At 34.8% G+C, this 25,738-nt stretch overlaps 4 protein-coding genes across 21 annotated transcripts in view; 3 read left to right on the forward strand and 1 right to left on the reverse strand.

The window, feature by feature from the left end:
- The window catches only part of LOC106155296 (uncharacterized), a 26,922-nt gene extending 15,382 nt beyond the window's left edge, over positions 1-11,540 (forward strand). For 7 of the 8 annotated variants that reach the window (XM_087002116.1, XM_087002118.1, XM_087002114.1 and 4 more), the window contains 2 exons: positions 3,560-4,109; positions 8,570-11,540. In XM_087002116.1, the coding sequence (XP_086858242.1) occupies positions 3,641-4,109; positions 8,570-10,593 (2,493 nt within the window). In that variant the 5' untranslated portion in view covers positions 3,560-3,640 and the 3' untranslated portion in view covers positions 10,594-11,540. Of the gene's footprint in view, positions 1-3,048; positions 3,293-3,559; positions 4,110-8,569 lie in introns of those variants that run through there. The other variant, XM_013530037.3, reaches the window with a different exon arrangement.
- Positions 11,515-19,853, reverse strand: LOC106155294 (uncharacterized). 2 transcript variants are annotated; one of them, XM_087002126.1, is made up of 8 exons: positions 19,683-19,853; positions 18,629-18,722; positions 18,147-18,291; positions 17,642-17,747; positions 17,194-17,283; positions 12,389-12,445; positions 12,175-12,224; positions 11,515-11,904 (listed from the first exon to the last, which is right to left on the reverse strand). In XM_087002126.1, the coding sequence occupies exons 1-8, from the start codon at positions 19,752-19,754 to the stop codon at positions 11,862-11,864; spliced, it is 657 nt and encodes a 218-aa protein (XP_086858252.1). In that variant the 5' UTR covers positions 19,755-19,853; the 3' UTR covers positions 11,515-11,861. The 2 variants fall into 2 exon arrangements, with proteins under 2 accessions (XP_086858252.1, XP_013385506.2); XM_013530052.2 differs by lacking the exon at positions 19,683-19,853 and adding an exon at positions 19,130-19,550.
- LOC106155295 (uncharacterized) lies at positions 12,443-17,192 on the forward strand. 4 transcript variants are annotated; one of them, XM_087002122.1, is made up of 4 exons: positions 12,443-12,593; positions 13,031-13,351; positions 14,574-14,803; positions 16,169-17,192. In XM_087002122.1, the coding sequence occupies exons 2-4, from the start codon at positions 13,122-13,124 to the stop codon at positions 16,717-16,719; spliced, it is 1,011 nt and encodes a 336-aa protein (XP_086858248.1). In that variant the 5' UTR covers positions 12,443-12,593; positions 13,031-13,121; the 3' UTR covers positions 16,720-17,192. The 4 variants fall into 4 exon arrangements, with proteins under 4 accessions (XP_086858248.1, XP_086858249.1, XP_086858250.1 ...); XM_087002123.1 differs by lacking the exon at positions 12,443-12,593 and adding an exon at positions 12,625-12,775; XM_087002124.1 differs by lacking the exon at positions 12,443-12,593 and adding an exon at positions 12,748-12,769.
- The window catches only part of LOC106155293 (uncharacterized), a 19,721-nt gene continuing 13,600 nt past the window's right edge, over positions 19,618-25,738 (forward strand). Inside the window, exons 1-3 of one of the 7 annotated variants that reach the window (XM_024074310.2) lie at positions 19,618-19,776; positions 21,677-21,805; positions 24,559-24,708. The gene's annotated coding sequence lies outside the window, so the exon portion shown is untranslated. Of the gene's footprint in view, positions 19,781-21,676; positions 21,806-23,585; positions 23,749-23,787; positions 23,807-24,558; positions 24,709-25,738 lie in introns of those variants that run through there. The other 6 variants (XM_013530040.2, XM_013530041.2, XM_013530043.2 and 3 more) reach the window with 6 other exon arrangements.

Here is a 25,738-nt window from a genome sequence, read left to right on the forward strand (position 1 = left end):
TAAACAGGACAAATTTGCCATTATCTTCATAGGAAAGTAAGTACTTTCCATAAACAATACAAAAATAACTGAGTGAGGCTTGGGATTGCATGCTGACTCTTGAGTTATTTTTCCAAACACCAGTGTTAACTGCTAACTTGTCTTCCAACAGCATATCGGATATTTGGAGCATGCTGCAAAATTCTTCTTCACTCCCTTCCATGATCTGCTTGTTTATCCTTGTATATCCCTCTCCACCCACCAGAAATTAAAAGGGGAACATTTCCCTCATCATGCTAAATTTTGGGGATATTCTGGACCCTGGCTGAAAAAAACTGGGGTCATCTGTGCATCCGTTTGTCAAAAATTGGGTGTCATTTTTCATAATATGCATTGAGAACCAAAATAAGTCAAAACATAAGCTAATGTAAAATGTTAAATGATGATGAACTTATGGCATATGCGTTCCATTTCATTTAAGAAGTTTTTTCAACCATTTTTTATTCTTTCATCTTAGATATTTTCTAAATTCTTTGTACCCAAAAAAGATAGTTTGGAATTTTGACATAAAACAGGTGAAAAGAAACATGGTTTATGTCTTAAATCAAATGAAGCATGAGGTTTATATACAGTTTTACTGCTTTTTTCAGTCTGCCACATCCACCATGGCATGCACACTGTAGGGTACCTGTTGTCAAAATGTTCATTCTAAAACTAAATGGCTTACATAAGGTATACAGTTTCAAATCATCCTTCAGCATGTTAATGCCCATGAACAATTAATAAATATTTATAAAGCTATAAAGAAAAGAAAATAATGCTGAATCTGATTTCCCTACAGGGTTGCACTAAAGATCTAAAACAAATGTAAAAACAAACTGTTCTTTTAATCTTGGTGTGGTATCTGTAGGAATTCTTACATTAAGATGTAACTAATTAATTAAAATTTAAAGCAGGAAAAATTATACCACTTAGTCTGGTATAACAAATTTCACACCTAAAGCTATGTTAAAAGCATGTGCACCCAGGCCTTAATCATTTCTTAGAATGTTAATCCAATTTTGAGTTGGACATAAGAAGGAAAAATAATACAAAGCCTGTTTATATCAGTTTCTTCATTTATATCCAAAAATAATACAGCCATCTTCCACCTGTTTTGTGTTAAGATATCATAATAATCTGCAAAACAGGTGCTAAGAAATCAGACATTTGAAATAACACTGGAAAAGGAAGAGACAGATTATACACAATCTGTACACTACTTGTTAACACCCAGTATTAGAGGGGTTCTAATGATGTACATATCACAGGCTGAAAAAAAAATAATAACTGAAAATATATAATATTTGAATTATAAATTTGTGGCTCATTAGCCAAATTAGCATACAAAAAGAATTTTTTAATTAATCATCATGGCCACCTATCAGCCTACTATTGTGAAGAAAGCACTTTATTAACATAAATCAAAGCATCTAGACTAATTGATTACTTTAACTTAATCTTTATAATTCTTTAAACAATATTACAAACAATCACATAACAGATGTGTATGTTTTCCCCCTTGTAAGCTTAGATATGCTATCTTCTCCAGGCCAACCTCCCATTTCATTACATGGGGATGGAGATAAGTAATATGTGTATATATTTCCTATAGTATTGTTGATCTAGCTGTGCAACCAAAAGTAAACACAATATCAGGCCATTGCAGCTGAAGTATTGGGTTTGTTTTGATTCCATTGGCTCTGATTAAGGCGTGCCCTGTTCTATCTTTTCGTGGTCTCATCTTTCCATCCCCTGCACCTGTTAATCTCTGGGTTATCTCTCTCACAAAAATGCCAAAGAACTAGGAAAGCAGGGAGCAAAGCATCTCTTATATCAAAGATTGTATTTTTTTCTCAGTGCACTCACAATAGCTGGGGCACCATGCCACCATTACTTTTCTCCCAAGGAGTGCAAATGACTTCTCACGCAGAGCAGATATGACTTATGTTCATGGAAATCTTTGTTGTGGGGGGCTTTTATCTTCTTCTCTATCATGTTGATACACTTGACTTGTTTTTTAACCCAGCATGCCCCTGCTGTTTATCAAAGCTTTTTAAGTTGTGAGGAATTTCATTCAGCATCTACAGTGCAAGTTTCTAGATTATACTTGGTAACATTTTACCCTTTTTCAGTGTTCAGCAGTTTGTAAACTTTTGTCACTTATGCTGTCATATTTAAAGACAATCAATCACAAGACAATTTATTTTCTCATTTCTTTCAACAAAGCAATAACAAAGGGCATTCTTTGCCAATGATTCACAGTCACACTTGCAACATAATCAGGACAGGTTTCAAAAAATAGGTTTCTGTCATTCTTACCAGCCACAGCATCCAGAGAACCATCAAAGCTTGAATTGGATAATTCTACTTATACTATCTATATCAACTATATATCAAATTTTTTTACCCAGGTTACACAATCTTGATATGGTTTGATAACATATTTTAAAGAGTGTTTTCTAAGAGTTGAATTTAGGAGTATTAGGAAATTAATACTAATTCACAAATTTTCAGAAAAATCTTCATTATACTGACTCACACACGTACAATAATTGTCAAGAGCTTGTGATAAATTTAGTTTGGCAGTTTGATAATAAGTGAAGTTTTATTTCAAATAGCTTTCTTCTCTTTTCAATCTTAACTTGGCACAGCACGTTTCCACAACTGTCAAAATAAACCCTCAACAATGAGCTGCCAAGCTGAATCTAGGAGACACACAAAAGTCAAGATATTAACTGCTTCAAATTGGTAGAAATTGAAGCAAAACACTCTCATGCATTAAGTACTTATTCTTCATCCATTTTCTTAACTGTTCCTACAAGGCTCTATCCAAAGAGACACTCCCAAGATGTACAGGCAGTCCCTAAAAGCTTCAACTTAAGCTAATTACTACTGTTTGTTTTTCTAATATATTCATCTGATTTCCTGAGAAGCTGATGTTTTAATAGGATGTCAAACATCCTGCAAGCAGGTGGCCTAATTTTTTCTTGATGAAAAAAAATAGTACTGGTAAAAAGTTCTTATACACCTTGTAAAGTTCACTCCATGATAGATGCACAGAGAGACACTGGTAGTAAATTCATTAGCCGCTGACTGCTACATCTTAGTTTATGAATACATGTGTCATGCTGTGAACTCACTGGTCTGTATATATGAACTTGTGCCCATGAGTTACAAGCAAAATTGCTTCAAAAGAGAGGAGGCTGCAGTGAGGAGTGGAAAAGTCAGACAACAAAACATCCGGATCTCGGAAGACAAGACTGAATTGAAAGTGAGCAGTGTTTCACGTACTGGGTCACTTTCCCATACACCAAACTCTGTGGGTTTTAGGTCTTCACAGCCAGATCACAAAAAGCTGGTGATTTAATGCCCAAAATGTAGCTGTATATACTACTTCCTAAAACCTCCCACATTTCATTTTGTTAGAATGTTAAACCCAAAGAAAAAGACTTGCAGTTGCTGAGACTTCAGAAGCTTGTGCATTTGCAAATCTTTGTTTTGGTCAATTTTCAAAGCAACATTGTTTTTTTACTTTCAGATAGCAGAGAAAGATTCAGGATGACAACTTAAAACAGACAAGAAAAAACTTAAAAGCACAGAATTACTATAAGGACACAAGATGCCTTTATCGGAGAAAAAAGTGTGTGGATGCAGAATCCGCTTCAACTCCTTTTGGTGCATCTGGTATTGCGCCATTGTGCTGATTGCACAAGGATACCTGACCTACCTGGCCGTTAGCAGGTACTCAGCATTCAAAAGTTTACATTGGAAAGAAGATGAAATGCCATCTTTGGAATTCACCTCCTATGTTGCTCTTATTGCACTATCACTGCTGTGTTTGCCATTTTTTGCGTTGGCTGCCATATTCAAAGTGGAAAATTATGCCAATGACGGTGTTAGGCTTGGAGAAGAAATTTTAAGCAAGAAGGAGGCACGTCTTAGATATTTGGAGACAAGATTTGGAAAGCGTTTCTGGCAGCAGATGGGTCCTGTGGCACAAACTCTCCACATTGGAGCAGCTTTTTGTCTGCTGCTGCCCCATGTTCTCCTGCAGGCTCAGGAGATAAAGCATGGATATCTCAGTGAAGGTGAGTGGTCATACCTATAGCTATACATACTAAAGAGAATTCAAATTATTCCACTAAATAAATAAGAATGCCAAAAAAGCGTTTGGCACACAAATGCCACCTAACTGCTGAGGTCTAATTTATGTAGTATGTGCATTTTGCAAAAAAAAAAAAAAAAAAAAAAAAAAAAAAAAACTTCTTATCTAAACAGAAATATGACTCCCTGGTGGACTTTTCTTCTATTCTTAAAAAGTTATGGTGAGTACTAATAGTTTTTTTTCTGACCAATAATTTAGTTTTTCAGGCCATTTTCCATACATGAACAATAAAAGACAGTTATTTTAACCCAAGAACATATCTGTGTGAATGATAGTGTAGGCTGTTTTCATGTCTTGCACATTTAACAACAAACACTACCATTCTCAAACAAAACATTTAAAATTACAACACAAAACATATATTCTTTCAAATGCATCATTTCTTCCCTGATATCAGAAAAGGGAGGAGCAGCACATTAAGTTTGATTTATAGGTTCAACCGGTCCAAGTGCTTCATAAAATGCCATAACAACATCATAGTTCTGATAATGTTATATTCACTTTAAGGATCAGATTATAAATCAAATTAGTATATCTCAAAATCAATTAAGTGAACTGTTATTCTTTGGCACCACCCTGCATTGTATCCAAACAGATGAGTTATGAGATGCTGGCTGTCGGTACAGACCATTATGTTCATTAGAATGAAATTACACACCCTGTTCAAATGTCCTTGTACAGCTATTGTCAAAGAGCAAATTAATTGTCACTTTAAATTGATCACTTTTTAAGAATATAAAATGGGAAAGTTTTCTTTTTTATTGGACATGTACTTGCTGCTTTACCTGTGTATTGAAGTTGAATTCCATTTCCAGTTTATGTAGCACATCAAGTATGTAAACACTCAAATGTATATTAATAAATATACTCAGTGTGGATGACAAAATAGTAATGAACAAAACTTAACAACCTGGGAAATGTCTAATATTTTGTAAGATGGCTTTGCATGGCTGCAAGAAAAAAAACACCTCATATACTAGAAAACTGACAAACATCCATGTTTTGGATTCTGCTGTTCATGCAAAGCACAGTTCATGTTTTTTTCTGATAAGACCTTCATTGGATTTTGTTTAAACTTATTTAGCATAATAGTTGGTAAAATCTCAGCTGGATTTAAGGCAATTACATCTGAAAAAAATCAGGAAGCCAGACAAGATACACCTCTTTAGTATAAGCATTTTCAGCTGGAACTTCCTTTGAAGGGAAACAGTGTTGACCTTTTTGAAGAGAGACTCTAGATCTTATTCATAAAGTTGAATACTTTTGAAATTATTTGTCATTTTCCCTGCTGTCATACTATTGCTGGTTGATGTGGTTGATGTTAATTCTGCCTTTACAATAACACATTTAGAAATTGAATGATAACAATTTGTCAATCAGACCAAAAACATGATTAACCACAACAGGAAAATAATTGATCACAGTGACAATTTACAGATTTATTAATATCATTGTAAGAGTTGAGTTGCTACCCACGATAATACCTTTTCAGACATTCAGACATTTCAGACATTGCTAAAACATATAATCAGATGAAACCTTCTCACTGTCCATATCAAGAGGTAAAAATAAAATAAATGACGTTCATGGCCCAAAATTGAGTTCGACTCCCACTGACCCTTGGTATGTCTATACTGAACACAGGTGAGATACCTGCTATAATGAGACCTTTAAAATATTATTTATAGCACAAATGAGAGTCCTGGCACACTATTGATAGTCTTATATGTACTAAGACCCCCCATTTTCCAATGCCCTATAGCCAAATGGCTTACGTTATGGCAGAAGAGTAATCCTCCGCTTCATACAATGGTTGTGTAATACAAAACACACAACTTTTCCACCTGGTTAAATAGCAACAGTGCCAAACTGTTATTTAAGCTTCAGAAGTTAGTCAGACATGAACATTTCTTCAAAAGTATCCCTTTAGTTAATGAGTTCATTCCATAATCGAGATTAATTCTCTTGCTTGGAGAAGGTACATGTCATGTATGGGTAGCATCAAGACCTTCTGCCGTGATAGCAACAGTGCAAGGCAACAAAGACAGTGGCCTGATTTTGATACATAAAAAAATTACAGAATATTCATCACAAAAGCTAAAAAACTCTTCAGAAATAATCAAGTAACAATGTCACTGTTTTCCTATGGCCTAAATGAAAGTTGTAACACACCTATTACTCCCCCCTCCTAGTTTATTTTAACAGTCATCCAAGAAATGAAAACAGTGTTCATACCTTAATTACTGAAACTGTTTGTAGAAGTTAACTAAAACTGTACCTATGTGTGCAATAATCACCAATGCTGAGTTGGTGAAAAGAAAGTGTGATAGAAAAACAGCTTCCATCTGTGTTCCTTGTAAACAGATATCAGAGGAGGTCTGAAATCTTGCTGGGGGTGAAGTACTATTCAAATTTATTTCAATTTCCAGACTATTGACAGAATAGATAAGAAAAATGTGAAACAGCACCACACACTTCCTTGTGGATGTAGTGTACTTTAGGAAGGGTGCATTCACATAAACACTTCAACCAAATTAACTTATATCTTCTGAGGTTTTTTGTTGACTTTGAAAATAGTTTTTGCACTCACATATGCTAAGAATTTTACAGATATGTTAGGAAGTGAGGGCAGAAAAAAAAACACACCCATCAAACACCTTAAGTATTTGATCTTATTTTACCTTATTTTGTTTCAAATCTTTTTTATTGCACATTTTATGTCCTGAAATTCCTGAGAAAAGAACTGCATACCTGTTGTACACATACCACTGTTAGACATTTTCCAGTGCTATTTGTATCCATGTGAGATATTTTTGAAAGTGAAATAAAGACTCCAGGTTTATTAAAAACACAATATCTGTCATGAATCAGAGCTATACTGGCAATGGAGACGAGCTCTTGACAAGATGAACCTGAAGAGTAAAGATCTGTTCACATTCACTGAAATTATTGTTGTCTAAACTACAAATATATATGAAAACATTAATTTAGTCATTTTTTCTATCATGGCTACATGTGCCTCTGACTTTGCTGACTTTCACTGATGTTCTTAAATACTTATTTAGTATTTAAGAAAAGTTATTTTAATCATAGTGCTAGTAACTTGACAATGAACATCACATTTTAATGCTTGATATTAATTCAGTTTAGACATTTACATTTCCTTTCAACTAGTTCCCAAGTTCCCATGAAATATGAACAGGTGTAGACTGGCAAAACAGAAAAGATCCATTGTCATCTGACTTCTGTTTCTATGCTGTGAACAGGTGATCAGTCTTTCACTCTGGTCTGGGAAAAGACAGCAAACATTTTCATACAAATATACATTTAGTCTCAGTGAGAGGGTGCAGCAAGTGAACCGTATCTTAAAAGTGACCAAACTTTGGCAACTGTTGACCAGTCACTTTCACTGCACTGACACATTCTGACAACTTCATTATGGTATTGAAAAGAAGTTCAGGTCCAAATGCATATACTATGACATTCATCAATTTCTGAAACAGATTTCACCCAAAAAATATCCTTTTACCTATTTATCTTCAAGCTAGAAAAGACAAATATTCCTGTTTAATTATTGTTTTTATTTTTATTATAACCTCATAAAAAGGTATTTGATGTACTTCTGGAAAGTTGTTTGCTTATTTGTCAACATTTTCAAATTGATACAGTTTCTAGGCTAGAAATGCGCCCAAAGTTTTAAAGGACACTGTCCAAAATGGGTAGAGTCTGATAGTAGAGAGGCGAGTCTTCGATGTCCTCTGAAACTATGAAGGTTGACAAAAAGAGACGTAATTTATGCAAGACTGAACCCAGTGTGTAGTATCTGGTACTAAAGGATTGGAAATGTTATGTGTTTTACAATGAATCTAATTACATCTGATTTGCCATTGGGACCCACTGGGTGATTAATGATAGGAACTATCCTGTGTGTGTAATAAGCTGTGTGGAGACCCAACTCAATACACAGTGTGTGTGTATGTGTGTGGCAGGTGCTCTTCATGGGCTTCTCTTTGTTCCAAACAATCATGATGCAATGGCTATGTCCCTTCTACTGAGTTATATAAAAACACCAGCTGATTGAACTCAATGCCCTTGTCTTCATCATGAAATATATTTCTTTCAAATGTCTGGATTACAACAGAAAAGTCTGCATGGTTCATTTAAATTGGTGTTTGTTTCACTTTTTATTTTTGTCTAATTTTTGCATTATTTTACCTGTTTATTCAATTTTTCATATTAAAATATTAACAAACCTAGTAGCATTATAACTCGTTTTCTACTATATGTATGTGAAAATGTTTTGTTTTTTTTTTGTTTTTCATCAAAATCATAATTGTTCCAACTTCCAAAGAATACAGTCAATTTTTATTTTTACTTTTCCAGTCAATATGTGGGCAACAGACCTGGATGTGCTTTTTATCAGAGACAAAATACCACAGTTTTGGGCCTTTTCACAAAAAGCCTCTACCAACTTAACTACAAACTCCACACTTGAGATGATCACAGTGAATGTGACCACAGAGGCTCCACCTACTGGTGTGCCATGGAATCACCAGAGCAGCCCATCTTTTGAGTTTATAAACTTCGCCGCAGCTTTGATATTATACAACATTCGTTACCCTGCAGTTTTCTGGACAACACACAAGTTACTGACGATGTTATTCTCTGGTCAGTTGTTCCTAGCCACTGTGTTGCATCTGTTTTCTTTTTGTGGATTTGCTGTGACGTACAAACTACAAGTGAACAATCATCTGCACCAAGGACTGGAGCTCTCTATGAGTCATGGCGGCATAGCAGTAGCATACATTTTAGGAAACGGAATTGTGTTTTTCTCCTCAATCACCATTTTTAAATATGGATATCTATTTTACAATGAACAATTTATTAAAATGCACAGAAACTACCATGCTTTCTTAAAATATGCCATGAAGAATACATGTGAAGGATATATTCCTCACACAGCAGCCATGGTTATGATGGTGTTATCCTTGGCATGTAAGGGGCCAGTGTTTTACGACTACGTCACAACATACAGGATGACAGGAGATCCTCTCATTCTGACCTGTATTGTTATGGATGCTATGTACATGATGGTGTGGATGATTCTTTGGTTTGTGTTTACTCTGAAACAGACATGGAAGTTCGCAATTCAGCAGCCAGGCAATGCCAAGAACTCTGTTTACACAATTCACAATAGTCACATTGAAACACAGCTTATGAGTGAGGAGGAAAGGAGAAATAATGAGGAGCCAACACCGTCTATGAATTCGTCCATTGACACTGACCATGATACAGTAGATGGAGAGGTGACCGTGGCTTTAAGTTCAGCAGACGGCACTGGGAATTCGTCAACCGGCTCTGACAGTAACAGGGGATCTCCACAAGATGGCTGCTCCTCAGACAATCAAAACACACAAAATACTGGAGCTTTAAGAAAGAAAATAAAACAAAAGAAGACTTCAGGGCATAAAGTGACATTTGAGGAGCCCATTGCACCAAACCCCATGTACATGGACAATACCCCGCCTCCCCCTAAACCACCCCGCTCCCATCAGGTGCAACAAGGGGAACAAATAGCTGTGGAAGTGGATGTCCACGCACAGCTGCACCACAGAGAACATGACAAGCCTGCTAAGAACACAGGCAATCCAGATTCTTCAAATAATTTTCATAGGCAATCTAACGACAGGAGATCAAAAGGTGACAGGCAGGGTATTGGCGAGCCTCCACCTGAGACATCTGTGACACACGCGGACAATAGAAATCAGAGTCAGTATGATGACAAAAGTGGACAACATCAGCAACACCGTCCTACTCAGCAGGAAAGACGTCCGTCCTGTCCAAATACAGCCAACATGACATCCAAATTACTACCAGGAGATCAACTAGACCACAGTTACATTCCTGAAATCATAGAACAAAGCTATGACCAGGTAAACAGGACATATGTTCATGATGAATCTCCATTAGTTCCCAACTTCAGGGAGCAAGACTTTCGGGAACATACACCACAACCGGTGCCGGGGACTTCATACACAACAGGTCCAGCACCTCAAGATAGCATGATGAGGCCTTACTCTCCACACGCCACGGCTCAAAACAATAGTGGACCATACACACCACAGACAGATTATTTATTACCACAGACAGGTGTTCACAGGCCTTTCACACCCCAAAATACTCATACTTCAACCTACATGCCAAATGGACATGCCAAGCCAAATCCTGACTATATAGAAATGCGTGGAGGGAATCAAACTAAGCCATTTGAGTTCAGACATCTACAGATTGTTCCAAAGAAACATGAAATGGGCAGACGAGACTCGGCTAATTACTCGTTGACGTCCTCACAAGAGACGTCATCAAATAACTCGGACAATGTTCCAGCCTTGTGTAGTGAGGTTTAACTTGGAGCAATCTGGAGAAAAATATTCTTTATATTATGATTTATGAATAATCATATTGCAAAAAAAAAATGTACACAATCGAAAAATTCTGTGTACCATGATGTTTCTATTGGACTGACAATACAAAGCTCATTAGACTTATAGGCTCTTTTCACACTGAGAGTGGGGTAGCTTAATTAAATTAAACCATGGGACATATGGAAGAAGCTTAATTTTTTAGGTGAACTCAGATTTAAACAAAAATATTTATAGATAGATGTTAGGGCAAATATGAAAGTTTAAAGTGTGCAATTACTTATAAATACACATAGTTAATAGCTGTACTGTATTTTAAGGATAGGCTATATATATGATGTTATATATGCATTATGCCAAATGGAGTATCACCAAAGTTAAACATATCTCAATGTACATATAACTGTAAATAATATTTGGCACCACACCTATGCCATCAAAATGTTGGTCCCTAGCAACTTTTTTTTTTCATTTCTATACTTTTTTATCAATTGAGATTCATTTCTTGGTGGTAGTCTTCAAAAGTGACAGAACCTTTCCACAAAATTTATAATGTGGTGCCACATCTCTTGGACGAAGTCTTTTCAGGAAGGAAAATAATTATTTTAAATTTGTAAATGAGGTTAAGATGTCAGAATTTTTATTGACAGATAAATCTGACTAAGAATAAAACTGTATATATAACTAATGTAACAAGTAGGTCTATCAGCAATGCGCTGTATTTACCACATTTGTATAGCGATGACATGCTGAGATCTATAGAAGTTTGAGTATTTGCAGCACTAGGATATACCTAGCTCTTTGACTGGTCACCATTTAGAAGCTTAAAGCTGAGAACTTCATATTTCAGATGCAAGTTCTTTGCTTCAAATTGCCAAAGAAATGTAAAATAAAGTAAGCAAAAAATAAGTTAAATAAATAAATTTATTTTCTTTCTCTTGTTAAGCTGTTATCAATATAGTCTTTTAAATCAATAAATACATTAACATTCTTCAATAAGTTAATTAAATTTACATCCATCATGTTCCAAGTCAATTTATTCACTTTTGCTTAAAATAACATTTCAAAATTGTTCAATTTTCAAGTTCAACCATACAACATTTACTCTGTGACTTTTGCAACTAGTATGCATTAGATACATGCAAAACTGAGCAGTGACATCTTTAAATTTAGATGTTCTAAAATGGAAGCCTGAATGTTCTGCTGGTTAAAAGTAGCACTGGAATCCATCCACTTACCACAGCAAAGATATGTCACATATTTGATTTTGTCTCCCACTTTTGTTTGGGTTGAAAACTGAAACATGAAAAACGTGATGCTTATAGAGAGGAAACTGAAAATGATAATATTTTTCAGCTTCAAATAGGTTATCATTTGTCAAGGTCAATGTAGATATTCTCATTTGAATCAATACCCAAGAACATTTAAATCAATAAAGCTAAAACTTGCACAAAAATTTTTTAAAAGAAAATGTAATCTAGTCCAGGCTTGCAATGGGAAAAAAGTGGAAGTAATAGAAAGATATATTTCATCAAATAAAAAAATTATAATAAGAAAGACTCTTACACCCAGTGAAGCTTCTTTTTCTTCCTGGACACAGCCGATTCCTCTTCTTCCTTTAAAATAAAGTTTCAGTGTTAGTATTATGAATCTAAATACAAAAAGTAAAGTATTATATTCACTTGCATACTTTTTTTTATTTAATAAATAATAAAAATGAGAAAATAACACAGACAGTTAAACTGTTAAAATATCTTTAAGAAGTACCTAATGAATTTACCTTTTTGGCCTCTACAAACTTCTTAGCATCTATTGCATCTGCTATCTTCTTTCCAAACTGAAACAGTCATATAAGAACACAATCATCTCATTTGCCGCTTGGTGGCAGCACCTGCTTGTTCACAGTTCAAGAAACAGCACCTGCCAGATGGCAGCACTGTTAATCAAAACAAACACTACCTTGACCTAAATGGACCAACGGAATGGTAAGTTCTGTGAGCACATACATCTAGTATTGTATAAGCTTCAAATATGCTTTCTAAAGTGGTCAATGTTTAAGTATGTCAACAAAGCAGCTGAGTGTACCTACTGGTTGGAATAAGCACTGTGGATAGGAAAGTTGCAAGACTACCTCTTATAAATTGTAACTACAGAGTACATGGTACAGGTATAGTGCCCATAAATGGAGTCTAGGGAGTATCAACTGACTTTCAGTACATGCATCTAGCTAGATATTCTTACAGAGGCACATAGATATTTAATCAAGTCCATGTTAAATGTATTCCACTGCTTGTATTTTACAGACTAAGCATTTAAATGATTGCAATTCAGCAAATTGAAAGCCCTGTGTTTCAAAACCCATAATAACGCTTACAACTGATGTCAGAACATTTATCTATAACTCAATCCTCATTTTTTTCAGAGGCTGAAGACCACGTAAGCACCAGACACAGATGGTGTAGCGATGTTGCTAAGGCTACTTCATTATCAAGGGCACACTGCAAACACCTGAAATGCTTCCCTCAGACATACGACACCATGCCAGGCCAGATTTTCCTGCAGAGATGAAAACTGTTCTCTTTGGTGAATCAGGGACACTTATAAACCAAGTAATATTGACAAGAACTCCACAACTACCATCATGTCAGAAAAGAAACCAACAGTCGAGGCCTTTACAAAGTGGACAAAGCCAGTGGTATCAAGGAAGCCTCTGTCCTCAACAATATCCACATAGCTCTGAACAGTAAGCCATTTGCAAATAGACCAGCACCCACGAGATATCTGCACAAGCCTTATTAAACACAATAACACTTGGCATTAACAGTGATTACAGTGATTCTTACTGCACCAGTTCTGTGATAGAAAGTTTGACATTCTGTGTGGTTTAAGTGTGCCTAAACCTTAGCAACACCAAATAAACTGATTGCCCTGCATTTCATGTTAAGCCTAAGGTCAAGCACGTTTACCATTTGCAAGATTACATTCATTGTTATATCTCCCATCTTTTTTTCTAATCACACCATAGAAGGGTAAGTTTCTTACATTTTGATTTTCTCAATCAACAAACACAATTTTCATGACATTTTGTTTTTAAATGTGAAAATAGTTTCATTGGATCTCAGTTTTGTAAGTCAGTATGTTTTCATTTGTGATAGATCCAGATATTTGATTTGCCTGTTGAACAGTCAACAGGTAAATCAAATATCTGAATCTATCATAAATGAAAACTTTCTGACCATTTTGTTTTTGTTGTTGTCATAGTTGATGTTCTTTAATGCTGTGTGCTGTGTTCTATTGTGTTTTGAATAATCTGAAATTCTTGGAGCTTAATTAATTTTGTACTTGTGTGTGTCTATCTACTTCCCCTCTCCTTTACCTTTTGACTTGACTGAAGACTTTGTGTGGTAATGTTAGTATAGGAACAATATATTCATGCAAATTCCCTTTCTTTTATAACAGTTTCTGACTATCAACTATTTGATTAATTTATCTGTTGAATTTTCGTTGAAGCGTAAATACATACGATACTGAAAGTACTCTATCCATTTCCAATACGAAAAAAGATGAATGATCAAAAATATTTCACATTTTACACGCATGTACAGACCTGAAGTTATTTGAACAATGAAACAGTAGATTTAAAACAACTAGCAAATTGCCACACATCGTAATTGTGTTTTTTGAAAATTCACAACTAACACAATTTCCTTTCTCTCATTGAAAAGGTGGAATGTTGCAACACATCTGTTCCATACACTACGTATATTCATAGAGTCCTACAATTTGATGATAATTTTACAAATCAAACAACTTTAGTGAATAAAAACACATTTTTAAGTCTATTCAAAAATATTTATAACACCAAACACAATGCAACCTTTCCAAGGCAATCTCAGATATGGCAAAAAAAAAAAAAAAAAAAAAAAAAAAACTAGCCTGACAATATAACCATCTTCTTCATCCAGACACCCCGAGTCTCAGATGGACAGCTTGTACCCCAGTATTTACCACACCCTGGATATCCACACTCAGGTCCTGACAGCTGTCACCCATAACTCTACCTCAGAGCTGCACCATCTGCTGGAGAGAGGCGCCAAAGTCAATGCCAGAATACAACAGCTGGGAGGGAACACAGCGTTACACATAGCAGCTAAGAAAGGGCATGAGGAATGTCTAGCTATACTGCTAAATGCAGGTGTGTGTGTGTGTGTGTGTGTGTGTGTGTGTGTGTGTAATAAACAACAGGTTAAGTAGTTACCAATGTATGCCTGATGAAATTAAAGATGCTTTTGAAAGAGTTTGTAAAAATAATAACATAAATGGACAATAACAATATTTTGTCATGATACTGGACAATACGCTGTGCCATTTGCATCATATCTAAATGATCCTACATTTCAGAAATTTATATTATGGAAAAAAATATATGCATCAATATTCTGAAAAATAATTGATCAGCAATGATCAAATAAATATATTTTAAAAAAATCAATCACTTAGTCCTAAAAGCCGACCACTAAATTACCGATTAAATTATGGTATGCTGAAAAAAATACCTGCATCATTAAAATTCATTATGCTTCCATATATAGAAGACAAATTATGAGAAAAGTCTGGCAAGAAAAAATTGAGTTTTAATATTTCTCACAAATCTGGGACAAGTGCAAAGATAGCATTCTGGTTCATAAAACCTACAAAGAGCCTGCAATCAATACCTTTCATAAAGTATAATCCCTGAGCCATTAATCATTATTTGACCTTTCATTGATGTGAAATAAAATGTTTGCTGAGTTGACAACAGCACTAGACTTGCATGGATCAATACACCAGTATAAGCATTACTGATAATGTCGACTTACACACTTCTGATATAATCCACTCTTTGAAGTTATAATAATAACTATGAATTTCATATTATTATAAATACCAACAAGTATGTGTTGCCTTTCCATGTAAATCTTCAGTTGTGAAATTTAACACTATAGTGTCTTTGGGGTGTCTCCAAATTGTTTTATCTCGGCCTATTCACATACATTGTCAAACTGCAAAAATCATTAAAGGTCTATTATAAGTATAAAGATAAATGAAACCAGTTAAGTGTTGACCCTGGCTACTGCTGAATACGGCTGAGCTAATTAACACAGGCCACTGGAAAATGGCACATCGCAGTTGTTCGGCTTACAGTTGGAGACCTCCGCCTCCAAAGTTTGAGTTAACACGATGGAGTGCTAACCCTTCGAGATCTAAACTTCAGTCTAGTTCAAAGAGAAGTAAGTTATTTAGGATGAAAACCACCTGCTGCAAGCAAACACTTACAGCAGTGCAGTTGACTGCTACAAATAGAGCAGTCTAGCAGCACTATTAACTGCTGCAAACACACTGGCGTCTCATCTAGTTGCTCTTTTTGCCACGTTTTGTTTATGACTAAACATGTTGAGCATTTTCCATGAAAAATGCCTCACCTGTTTAGCATAATGTTCTTTATAATATTCAAGTCAATGAATTTTGAAAACATTACATTTTACTTGTTTTATTTATTTATTTTTTTGTCAAATTTAAGGAGCTAAGGGAGACAAGACCAATGACTTGGGATTCACACCACTCTACTATGCACTTCTCAAAGGTTACCTACACTGTGCCGAGATGCTGCTGGGCAATGGCGACTCTCCTAGGACCCTTACCCCATTCTGGAAAGCCAAAGACAAACAGGGAATGCCACAATGGCTGAAGTATACCATAGCTACAAAGAGATTTCTGATCATGGCTACACCCAGTGTCTCCTCATTAGGCATCGAGATAAATGGCTGGTTGTTCTCAGCTTTTCTACAAATCCCAGACATGTTTTCTGCTGTGAAAATGTACCTCCTAACAGGCAACAGGCTCAGCCATGCTCAACTGTTACAAGTGAAAGCGTTGTGTTCCAAGGAACAAGATGCAGGGAAAAAATTAGAGTGGCTGGACAACTACGAACAGAATGTTCTCACACTCCAGGAATGTTCCAGAATAGCCATAAGGAAACATTTAGTTCCCAATGTTGTGTATGGAGCGAAGCATTTGAGAGTGCCAAACAGAGTCAAAGAATATATCCTCTTCAAGCACTCACAAATTTAGGAATAACTGTGTTAATTTATAGAATGTGTTTTTAATAAGCAGTTACAACACACCCAGTGCCATTTGTGTAGTATTAGTATTTTATGCAAATAACATGTTTTTATGAATACACCTATTTTGACAGTTTTAAACAGAACAAATGGGTTTGATGTACTGGTAATCAAAATATCCTACTGTATTCTACTTCCACATTTTATATAAGCTGTTCATTTTTGCATACTGTGATTTTTTCACCTCTGCAATTGTGATAATATCAACCTCCATCCACCTTGAATTGTATAGCAAGATTTTTAAGATCTGCAAATTTTTACTAACAACATTAAATGATATTTAATAATCATATGAATAATTCATGATATAAATGATTTCATTGATAATGTGATTCACAAGTATTTCAACATGTACAGCTGTACATAAGTTGTAAACCAACTGTAATAAAAGTTACACAAATAGGTCTTTCATATACCATCTTACCTCCCTGTTGGCTAATTTATCACTTAGTTTCTCTGCAGTTTCAAAGTCTCCTTGTTTCACGCACAAATCAATGTCTTCTTCCAGTTTTGTCTATAAAAATACAGGTACTGAAGGTCATTCTTAATTCTTGAAATTGAATAGTTGCAACTCCATATTAAGCAACAAAATAAATGTAAAAACATTCATTTCTTCCAAATCAATCAATGTCCACTTGATTTTATTCCAATATTTTCACTGAACTGAAGATCAGATCATTAATTTTAAACTTTTAAAGATGGAAAATATCAGATATGACTTCAGTGCTCAGAAAGAACAATAAAAATGGTTACTAGTGATAGAGAAAGAGAAGACAGTTTTGCATATGGTGAAAACAGTATCAAACAGGCCAGCCACACAGACTGCTGGCAAGAATACAACAAACAAAATAAAGGGTTTTTCAATAACTGACCTTTGGCGCATGCTTGCCTGGATCTGTTCCCTTCAAGTGATCACTGGCTCCCAAATATTGCTTGATATTTTGCCACTCTTCTTGTCCATTGCAACTTGCGGCTCTCCTAAATGACAATTCAACAATTATCAAATATTGGTTAAAAAATAACTAGTGTCTAAAGACACTCGACATGTTTTTCTGCCTAAAAGGCATGACATTTTGACTCTTCACTTAAGGACCTGGATTACATGACTGACTAGACAATTTAATCCCTGAAAGTACTTTATTATCTTTTTGAAATAAATATCTATCCTCATTCATCTCAACTAATGGTACACAGCCAAAGTTTGCCCTGTCAACATGCCGCTTCAGGGGATGTGAAGTCAAATTTACTTGTCAACTGTGATATCAAAAAGCAAACCAATTCATGTATCCATTTACTACTAGATATATATACTGACAGTCAATGAAAATGTTTTTACATGAAATGTGCCACAAAATACAAAAACCTTAAATTCCATACCCTGGAATTTTATCTTCTTCTGTATTTGAATGCTTTCTTTTTTTCTTCTCAGTGTTCCCAGTTTCTTGGTCTGTTATGCCTGGTATCCTAACATTGTGCTTTCTCATTATGTTTATGTCTTCAGGATGTTGGATCTCTTCTGACACTGAAAAGAAATAAGAATATTGCAACTTTTATCTACCATCTGTTTTGTTCTTTATATACTCTTGAAAACTATAGACACTTAAAATCAGAATGCAAGGTATCTTTTTTTAAAATATCTTTAACTTAGATAGGTCAGGTCTCAAGAATGTGCCCAAAATGATTTTAAATTTTGTAAATAAATTAGGAAAGGGGTGTTAGATAACATTAAACAGATTTCTTGTAAATTCTACACACATATGACACTATGCAGAAGATGCACAAAAACTTCAAAACTTCATACTGACTACTATACATCTTATGCCCACCTGTTTAGATCATTCAAAAACATCATTATATACCTTTTTGTAAGACATTCTTTTGCAAATCCCTGATACGTTTTTCCGTTGATTTTCTTGACATATCTTCTCTTCTTTTGCGCAGAGCTTGAAATTTCTAAAACAATAAGATATAATGAGTTTCATAATACATAAATGGAAAGAAACTGGTAATGATATATACTAAACCCAACTTCCTAAAAGATATCTTTGGCAACATATAGTCCTCGTTTTCAGTTAAGATCAGTACCTTTTATAACTGTGCAACATTTTTTTCTAAAAGCATTAAGGTTGAAATGTTTATATGTTCAGATGTCCATAAATGTATATATTCTCTTATTTAGTGTATTTAAATAATGCAGGTTACTTTAATATAGAATGTAAAGAAAAAACTTTGTCTTTAGAGAAGACAGAAGGCAAACGAATTACAAAAGTTTACTTTTCTATATTACAATTATCTTGAAAATCATATTTATCAATAAACTACAAATAATCACTCCTAGTGATAAGGTTGCTTTCAGCTACCTCCCATGCTTGCTGTGAAATATTTTTTGGTCTTTCAGTTGAATCAGATGTGTCATGATTTTTCTTGTTTACTTCAGCCGCAGAGACTTTATCGTCACCGTTGTTCGCTTTCGGCCCATTATCTTCACTAGCATTGTTGAAAACATCACATCTTAAATCATCTTTGGTTGGCGGTGGTACTCTAGAGTACATTTTCCTTCAACCGTTTCATATAACGCTCTCAGGGCGAAATAGCCAAACCATAACAAATGCACATGTTACTCTCCGCCATTTTGACCTTATGTAGGGCAAGGTTGCAGATCAAGGTGAAACATTGAAAATTAGCTCCAATATTCAAACAAATTTTTACTGCGCTAAGACCTTTATGCGTTGCAGAAATCAACAACAACCAGCCCCAAAACGTCCGTTTATGTTTTTACGATATTTATAATCAGATATCCACAGTGCTAGGGGAAAGTGCCCCCTCCCCCTTTCTCGGGCTGCGCAGTGATATCCAACACACGCCGCGTACGGGTGTACAATTTATGACGCGTGGTTCGGCTGATTAACGCACCTGTTGGATGTAGAACTCTACGTTGAAGCCTGGATAACAAGGAAAGTTGACGTAGAAGAACCCAGTTAGCATTTGATTTTCGTTTCAAACAACGGTAGGTAACTTTCCACGCATGCTCATATCCACAGACATTAAATTTCTTTCTCTTTTTGTCTATGCGTTGCACTGTCTTGTCTTAGTCGGTGTCCCACGACCTGTAACTTGTTAGACTATCTCAGCCACAGCTGCTGTTATACACTATATATAGGCACTGGCAGTAGGGGGAGTCTGGGAGGTTGCGAGTGAATACAGACCGTGAACAAACTTATTCTACAGGGCTGTTCTTCTTGCATTGAACTGACGACCATAAAGAGTTTACGGTATATTTTATTGAAGTTAACAGAACCAACTGGTGCGGTGGAATTATTACCCTCACCCTAATTTGATGTATCATACTACGAAATTGTGACCGAATATTTCATAAATTTTTACAAAATATACATTTGTTATGCATGTCATTTTCATTATCGATTAAGTATTTTTGTAGAAATTTAAGATACGACACACAGTAGTTTTTTTTATTTATTTTTTTTTTGGGGGGGAGGGGGGGTTAGGGTGCATGACAACTATCTGAAGGTTCACTATAGAACTTTCAGATTAACAAACCCTTTTATAAAAAACTGATGAATATGTTACAATTTTTTGGACCAGTGAACCTTCAGACTATAGAGGAGTGCCTGATTTTTATATGCCTTATAAACATAACATAAAGTAAGCATATTTCCTTGCATATCATTCATTTAAGGAACAACGTCAGTACATCATATGATGAAAGTATCACATGAAGATTTACTGAAGAGATTTTCTCCTTATGTCCTTATGATATTAATTTCTATTGAACTTTTGGAACTGTTATTGAAAGCTGGAAATTATAAGCCACATTTTGCTTGTTGTCACTTTTCTGAATATTGTGAGTGATATGCCTGTTTAGTTTTCATAAGTGTAGAAATGTCTTTTATACTTTGTAGGTCACAACTCACAAGATTTTTTTCCATCTTTACTCTTATAATTGTATATTGCAGTTCTAATCTCGGCTATATTTAGGGTTGAATGAGTACACCTGGATTAATCATATTTGCCATAGAAAAGATTCCAGTCCAAAACCATGTGAATTCCTTATGCATTATTTCATATCGTTTGATGTTGATAGAACTTTTGAAGGATGGTATACATGAAAAGTAAATATTCATTGTCCCTGTGAATAAGTATGATTTTCATGTTGATAGCCCATTATGATGTATAAACCTCAAGTGCAAATAGCTTTTAGGGAAATTGGATTGCAGATGATAAAATCTCACCACTGAGTGTTATATCATGTGGTTCAGTAAATATGTATTCATATGTGAAATCGCTCACAATTAGGAATTTAAGTCTTGTAGAATCAGTACAAATTAGCTAGGCATTCCTTATTTAAAATAAATTCTGTCAAATATTACTAGTAAATATAAGGGAAGAAACAAGAGATTTTGACCAAAAAATATTATAAAGTTTGATGACATTTACTAGTATATAAGAAACAGGTTATCTGTTAATGTAGACAGAAAATGAGAATATTTATAAGCTTCTTTATTACAGTACAAAGCTCTATGTTTAGTGTAACATCTTTTATTTAAAGCACAATTGCCTTGTTATCTTGAATACAAAGATACTTGAGACTTGGGCTCGAGTCGTCTCTGAATGACTTTAATTCTCTTCATAAACAGTCTGTTTTTCTAAAAACAGAAATCCAATACCTCACAAGATCATTCAAAATGATTTAAGAATTGGATTAACTGCCAAGGTGCTCTCAGCCTGGGGGGCTGCCATTCTTCTCTCAAATACTTCTCACTGGTAATTATGGTCATCAGTTTTGAATACAATTTATATACTGCTGGGATGAAGGAAGGCAGAAATCATTGGGGGCCAAAATTCATTATAAATGGCCTAATCGTCTTGATCTTATTTAATTTGTACAGTTTCGCCCGAAGCATAGTCCATTAGAGACAAGATGGTGAATTGTTGAAAGGGCACCATAACCAGATGCTGAGCTGCTGAAAAAATGTTTTGCCTTGAAATTTGAAGATGGATTGTTCAGTTATGTCAAGGTAAGTCATAGATGGAAGTAATATGAGCCCTGACTGTGTGTATGTGTGTGTGTGTTCATTTGTGGAATTCAGGGATGAGATTTTTCTAGCTATGGGGGGGATTTCTGACTTTTTGGGAGCTAAAAATAATTTGTCGAGGCAGCCCCCAAGACTCCACGCTATATTTTCCCACATTTTCACTAAATCGCAGTCCCTGAAATTTGTGGGTTAAGTCAGCTAACAATTGAAATTTCTACCATCAGGAAGGTAGCTTTTCTTCTGACCATTAATTGATATAAACCTGTATAAAATATATATTTTAAATACATATACTACTCCAAAACAATTTTTCATGAATGAGCTCTTAATGAAACTGCTGGTGTAAAAAATTCAATGAAAACATAAGCATTTGGTTCTGTGTAAGGACACTGAATATGACTGAATAAAAAGATTACTAGTATTCAAATGCAGTTTTTATTGAGGCTCCAGCCTTGCTTTGAACATGATATATCAGCCAACTTAAGCACTTCCTCCAGGTCCTATCTGATGCTTAACAAACACTGATCAACTCTTGTAGATTTACAAAGGCCATACATTTCTTTTTACTTATCATCTGTGCCGCTTTTTTTGTCTGAGTCTCCAGTGTCACAATTGAGCTTGCTTGATCTAAGTACCTGTACTTCCCTAGAAGATAGGTGTGTTTAGGACTAGGTACTAAGTTTTATTTGCATTAACAAGGTGGTTATACTGTACAGTTTTTTGTGTTTTTCACAAGATTTATACTAGTTCAAAAAATTTTAATTGAAATTATCAAAAGTCCTTATTAGTTTTTCAGATGAGCACTCCACCCACTCTCTTATTGATATTAAATTTTTAAAAAGTAGAAATGAAGTTTTACAGATCTTTTCTAGCAGATGTGTAAAAAAAAAAAAAGTGGTGTGTAGAGGAACTGTTTAGCCATTCTCTGTATCCAATTTTGTCAATGTTTGTGAAAATTACTTTAATCTTGTTTTTACTTGAATTTCGTTATTTTATTTTACAAAATTTGAAAGAAGTAATAATCATTGAATTTGAGCAATATTTGTTGTAATGGGTCAAATTGCTATTTCCTTATTGTGTTAACCTATTATCTGGAACTCAAAAGGGGTCTCTTAACGGGTAACCCACTTTGATGTGTAAACTGGCAAAAAGATTGTTTTTAAAAAACTTACTATGTTAGCAAGAAATACAATTTTCACCCAGGAGCTTAAATAAACAACCATGGCTAGAACAAAGTAAAACTGTAATTCAGACCAGGCTGTGTTTGTTACCTTTTGCTGTAATAATAACCGAAAATCCCAACTGGGAGTTATTACAGTCGAAAAGTGGGTGAGAGGCTGACGAAAAAATAAAAGAGGGGTGACGGAAAAGATCAAGAGCCTTGAAATAGTAATCCCTAATATAACATTGTTAGCATACCAACTTCATTCTTCTTAGCTGTGTAGTATTATGGATATTAGAAGCATGTATGTAATACAAATACTCTTCCCTCAAAGGAAGAATTCCCTCCAAAATATTATGTTGGCCCCACCTGATCCGGCATCGTCTTGTTCTGGGGACTCCCGAGCTCTAATATAAACCAGTCAGCCGTAAAAAGGAAAATAAATTGGATTGTTCAGCTTGTTAAATCATAACAAAACTTATTTTAGATGTTTATTTGCAAGTTCTGTTGAGCAGAAACAGTCATTCATGTGCAATATAAGCAGGTTTAATGGAAGTGGTTTGGGAGAGCCCTAGAAGCTAACCTGTGCATGAATTGCACAAGGGAGGGGTGAGACTGATAGAGACTTTAATCTCAAATTGCGGTGGACATCAAACAACATGCATTTCTTTAATAGTTAATGTAGTAATCAGTTCATAGTGAGGTCCTAAACTTCAGATTGTTCAACGACAAACACTGCCAGATCAAACGAACATGATATAAAGTAAGTTGATGCCCACACCAGGTAAGATACTTCAGGTAGATATATCCAGGTGAAAGAGGTATGTCATTTGAAGTGTAGGGCTTGATCAAAGGCACAGAATATATCTAGAATAGATAGTTCTGTCTCAGTTATTTACATAGAACAAAAAATCAAAATTATTATTATTATTATTATTATTATTATTATTATTATTGCATTTATTTTTTATGTCTTTATCTGAATATAATATAAGTTATAGTTTTTCCATGTATTTGAAAATCTCAGGTGAGGTAAATTAGTGATATCAAAAGTTGATGAAAACTAACAAAAATATTATAAAAATAATCAAGTAAAAAGATTAAGTAATTGTCTCCTGTGAGTATTTAAAATTCTATATTTGATTGATGATTTCAAAAAATGTTTAATATTTTGTAGAATTCTATTACACTTGAACCAGTGAACATTGAATACTTTGTTATGTTCTTGTTTTTTTGCCAGAGAGGAACAAGTACAAACTGGTCATTTAACTCATAGGAATCAAGTTAACTACACTCCTATGTCTAAATTCTTGTCATTTATATATGTAATGTGCTATCAGTACATGAAAAAAGGACATTAAAGCACACAATCCTTCTATCATGGAGTATTAAGTAGTTTTGGAAACATAAATCTTTAAGGTTGGCATTTGGCAGAAGGGACAGCGAGTCTCATAAATACATAATTCAAAGAATCATAAACAGCCTGAATGTACAGCTTGTTTGTCCTGTGGTGGTCCTTTTTCTCGTTTCTCTTGTCAAAGCTAGCATTTTTTGGTTATTCTATTCGGAGCAGACTTTGAAGAAAAGGCTGTTTGTCACTTCACACAAATGCATGATACATCGAGAGGGCAGATGTATTGAGTTGTTGGCATGTCTTCTAGAAACTTGGCAGTTGTTTTTCTGTGGTAGAGAAGGTCAAAGAGGATAAGGACACCATTTAAAGGTAAACTGTCATGCAACCATTACTTGGGGCCATCCAGTTAGTTCACTGACATGGCTTACCCCTGTACCAGTGCTTAATTATAATGATTTCTTTAGAAAGTTTTGTTAATGGAATCTCAGAGCTCTGTACAATGTAAAATAACCGAAAATAAGAAATTTACAGAATTACAATACTCAGGATTAAGGATTGCAAAAGAATTGTAATTGTTTACTAATACTTTTTGATACAGGTTGGTTCTTGTGCTCAAAATTTGAATTGTGGAAACAGCATAAAATAGAAATGTTCATGTTGGCTGGGGAAATGATCTTCTTTGTTCTGTTAAATCTGTTCACATCTTTGGATATCAGAGTTTTAAGTTCATATCCTATGCAAGAAATAAAATGAAAATAATAAATTCTTTTATGACATTTTCCATTGAAATTTCAGCATACTTTATATAATAACTTACATATTTCAAGAACCCTGACAGTAAAACAGTTTAATGAATCTAAAAATAAAAGAAACACAAAAAAGGTACACAGGCATTTAGCAACACATCTTGATCCAGAAATATTACATGGATAACAAATTATGTCATTATGACCAGGTGTGCCCAGGAATAATAGCCTTATATTTGCATCAGGGTGAGGTACAAGCTGTGGTCAGCGGCCTCATTTAGATCAGGGTAAAGATATAGCCAATCTAATCACTGAAAATGTTTTCCTCTTACACCTCAATATTGTAATGTTTAATTTAGAACTTGTGTGGAACAAGAGTTTGAGACTTAAGATGTGTTGATAGAATTAAACACTGGCTATAGGTGTGCAGTGGTTGTGCAAGTTTTCAAAGAGACAATGCTTGTAATATTTCATCTGATATGAGACTTGAAAATAAGCTGGGGCATGTGCCTGCCAGGTAATTATTGTGGAAGTAAGAAAGCAATGAAGATAAAATCTTACACGTAACAATTAACATTTTAATGTGCAGCAGGTGAGCAATTTATCTGAAGTCGAAGGGAGAGTATACCAGGGTACACTGACTTTTCTGTATG

This window comes from Lingula anatina, chromosome 1 (genome assembly GCF_051362555.1).
Source record: "Lingula anatina isolate TDL-2025a chromosome 1, LinAna3.0, whole genome shotgun sequence".
Classification (NCBI taxonomy): Eukaryota; Metazoa; Brachiopoda; class Lingulata; order Lingulida; family Lingulidae; genus Lingula; species Lingula anatina.

Excerpts from the sequence above, each read along its gene's own strand:
- LOC106155295 (XM_087002122.1), top strand. The coding sequence starts at position 13,122 with ATGCTTCCCTCAGACATACGACACCATGCCAGGCCAGATTTTCCTGCA. Across the intron at positions 13,352-14,573 it reads TATCCACATAGCTCTGAACA|ACACCCCGAGTCTCAGATGG; the intron begins GTAAGCCATTTG and ends TTCTTCATCCAG. Across the intron at positions 14,804-16,168 it reads AGCTATACTGCTAAATGCAG|GAGCTAAGGGAGACAAGACC; the intron begins GTGTGTGTGTGT and ends GTCAAATTTAAG.
- LOC106155294 (XM_013530052.2), bottom strand. The coding sequence starts at position 19,321 with ATGTACTCTAGAGTACCACCGCCAACCAAAGATGATTTAAGATGTGAT. Across the intron at positions 17,748-18,146 it reads GAAGAAGATAAAATTCCAGG|GAGAGCCGCAAGTTGCAATG; the intron begins GTATGGAATTTA and ends ATTGTCATTTAG. Across the intron at positions 17,284-17,641 it reads CAGGCAAGCATGCGCCAAAG|ACAAAACTGGAAGAAGACAT; the intron begins GTCAGTTATTGA and ends GTATTTTTATAG.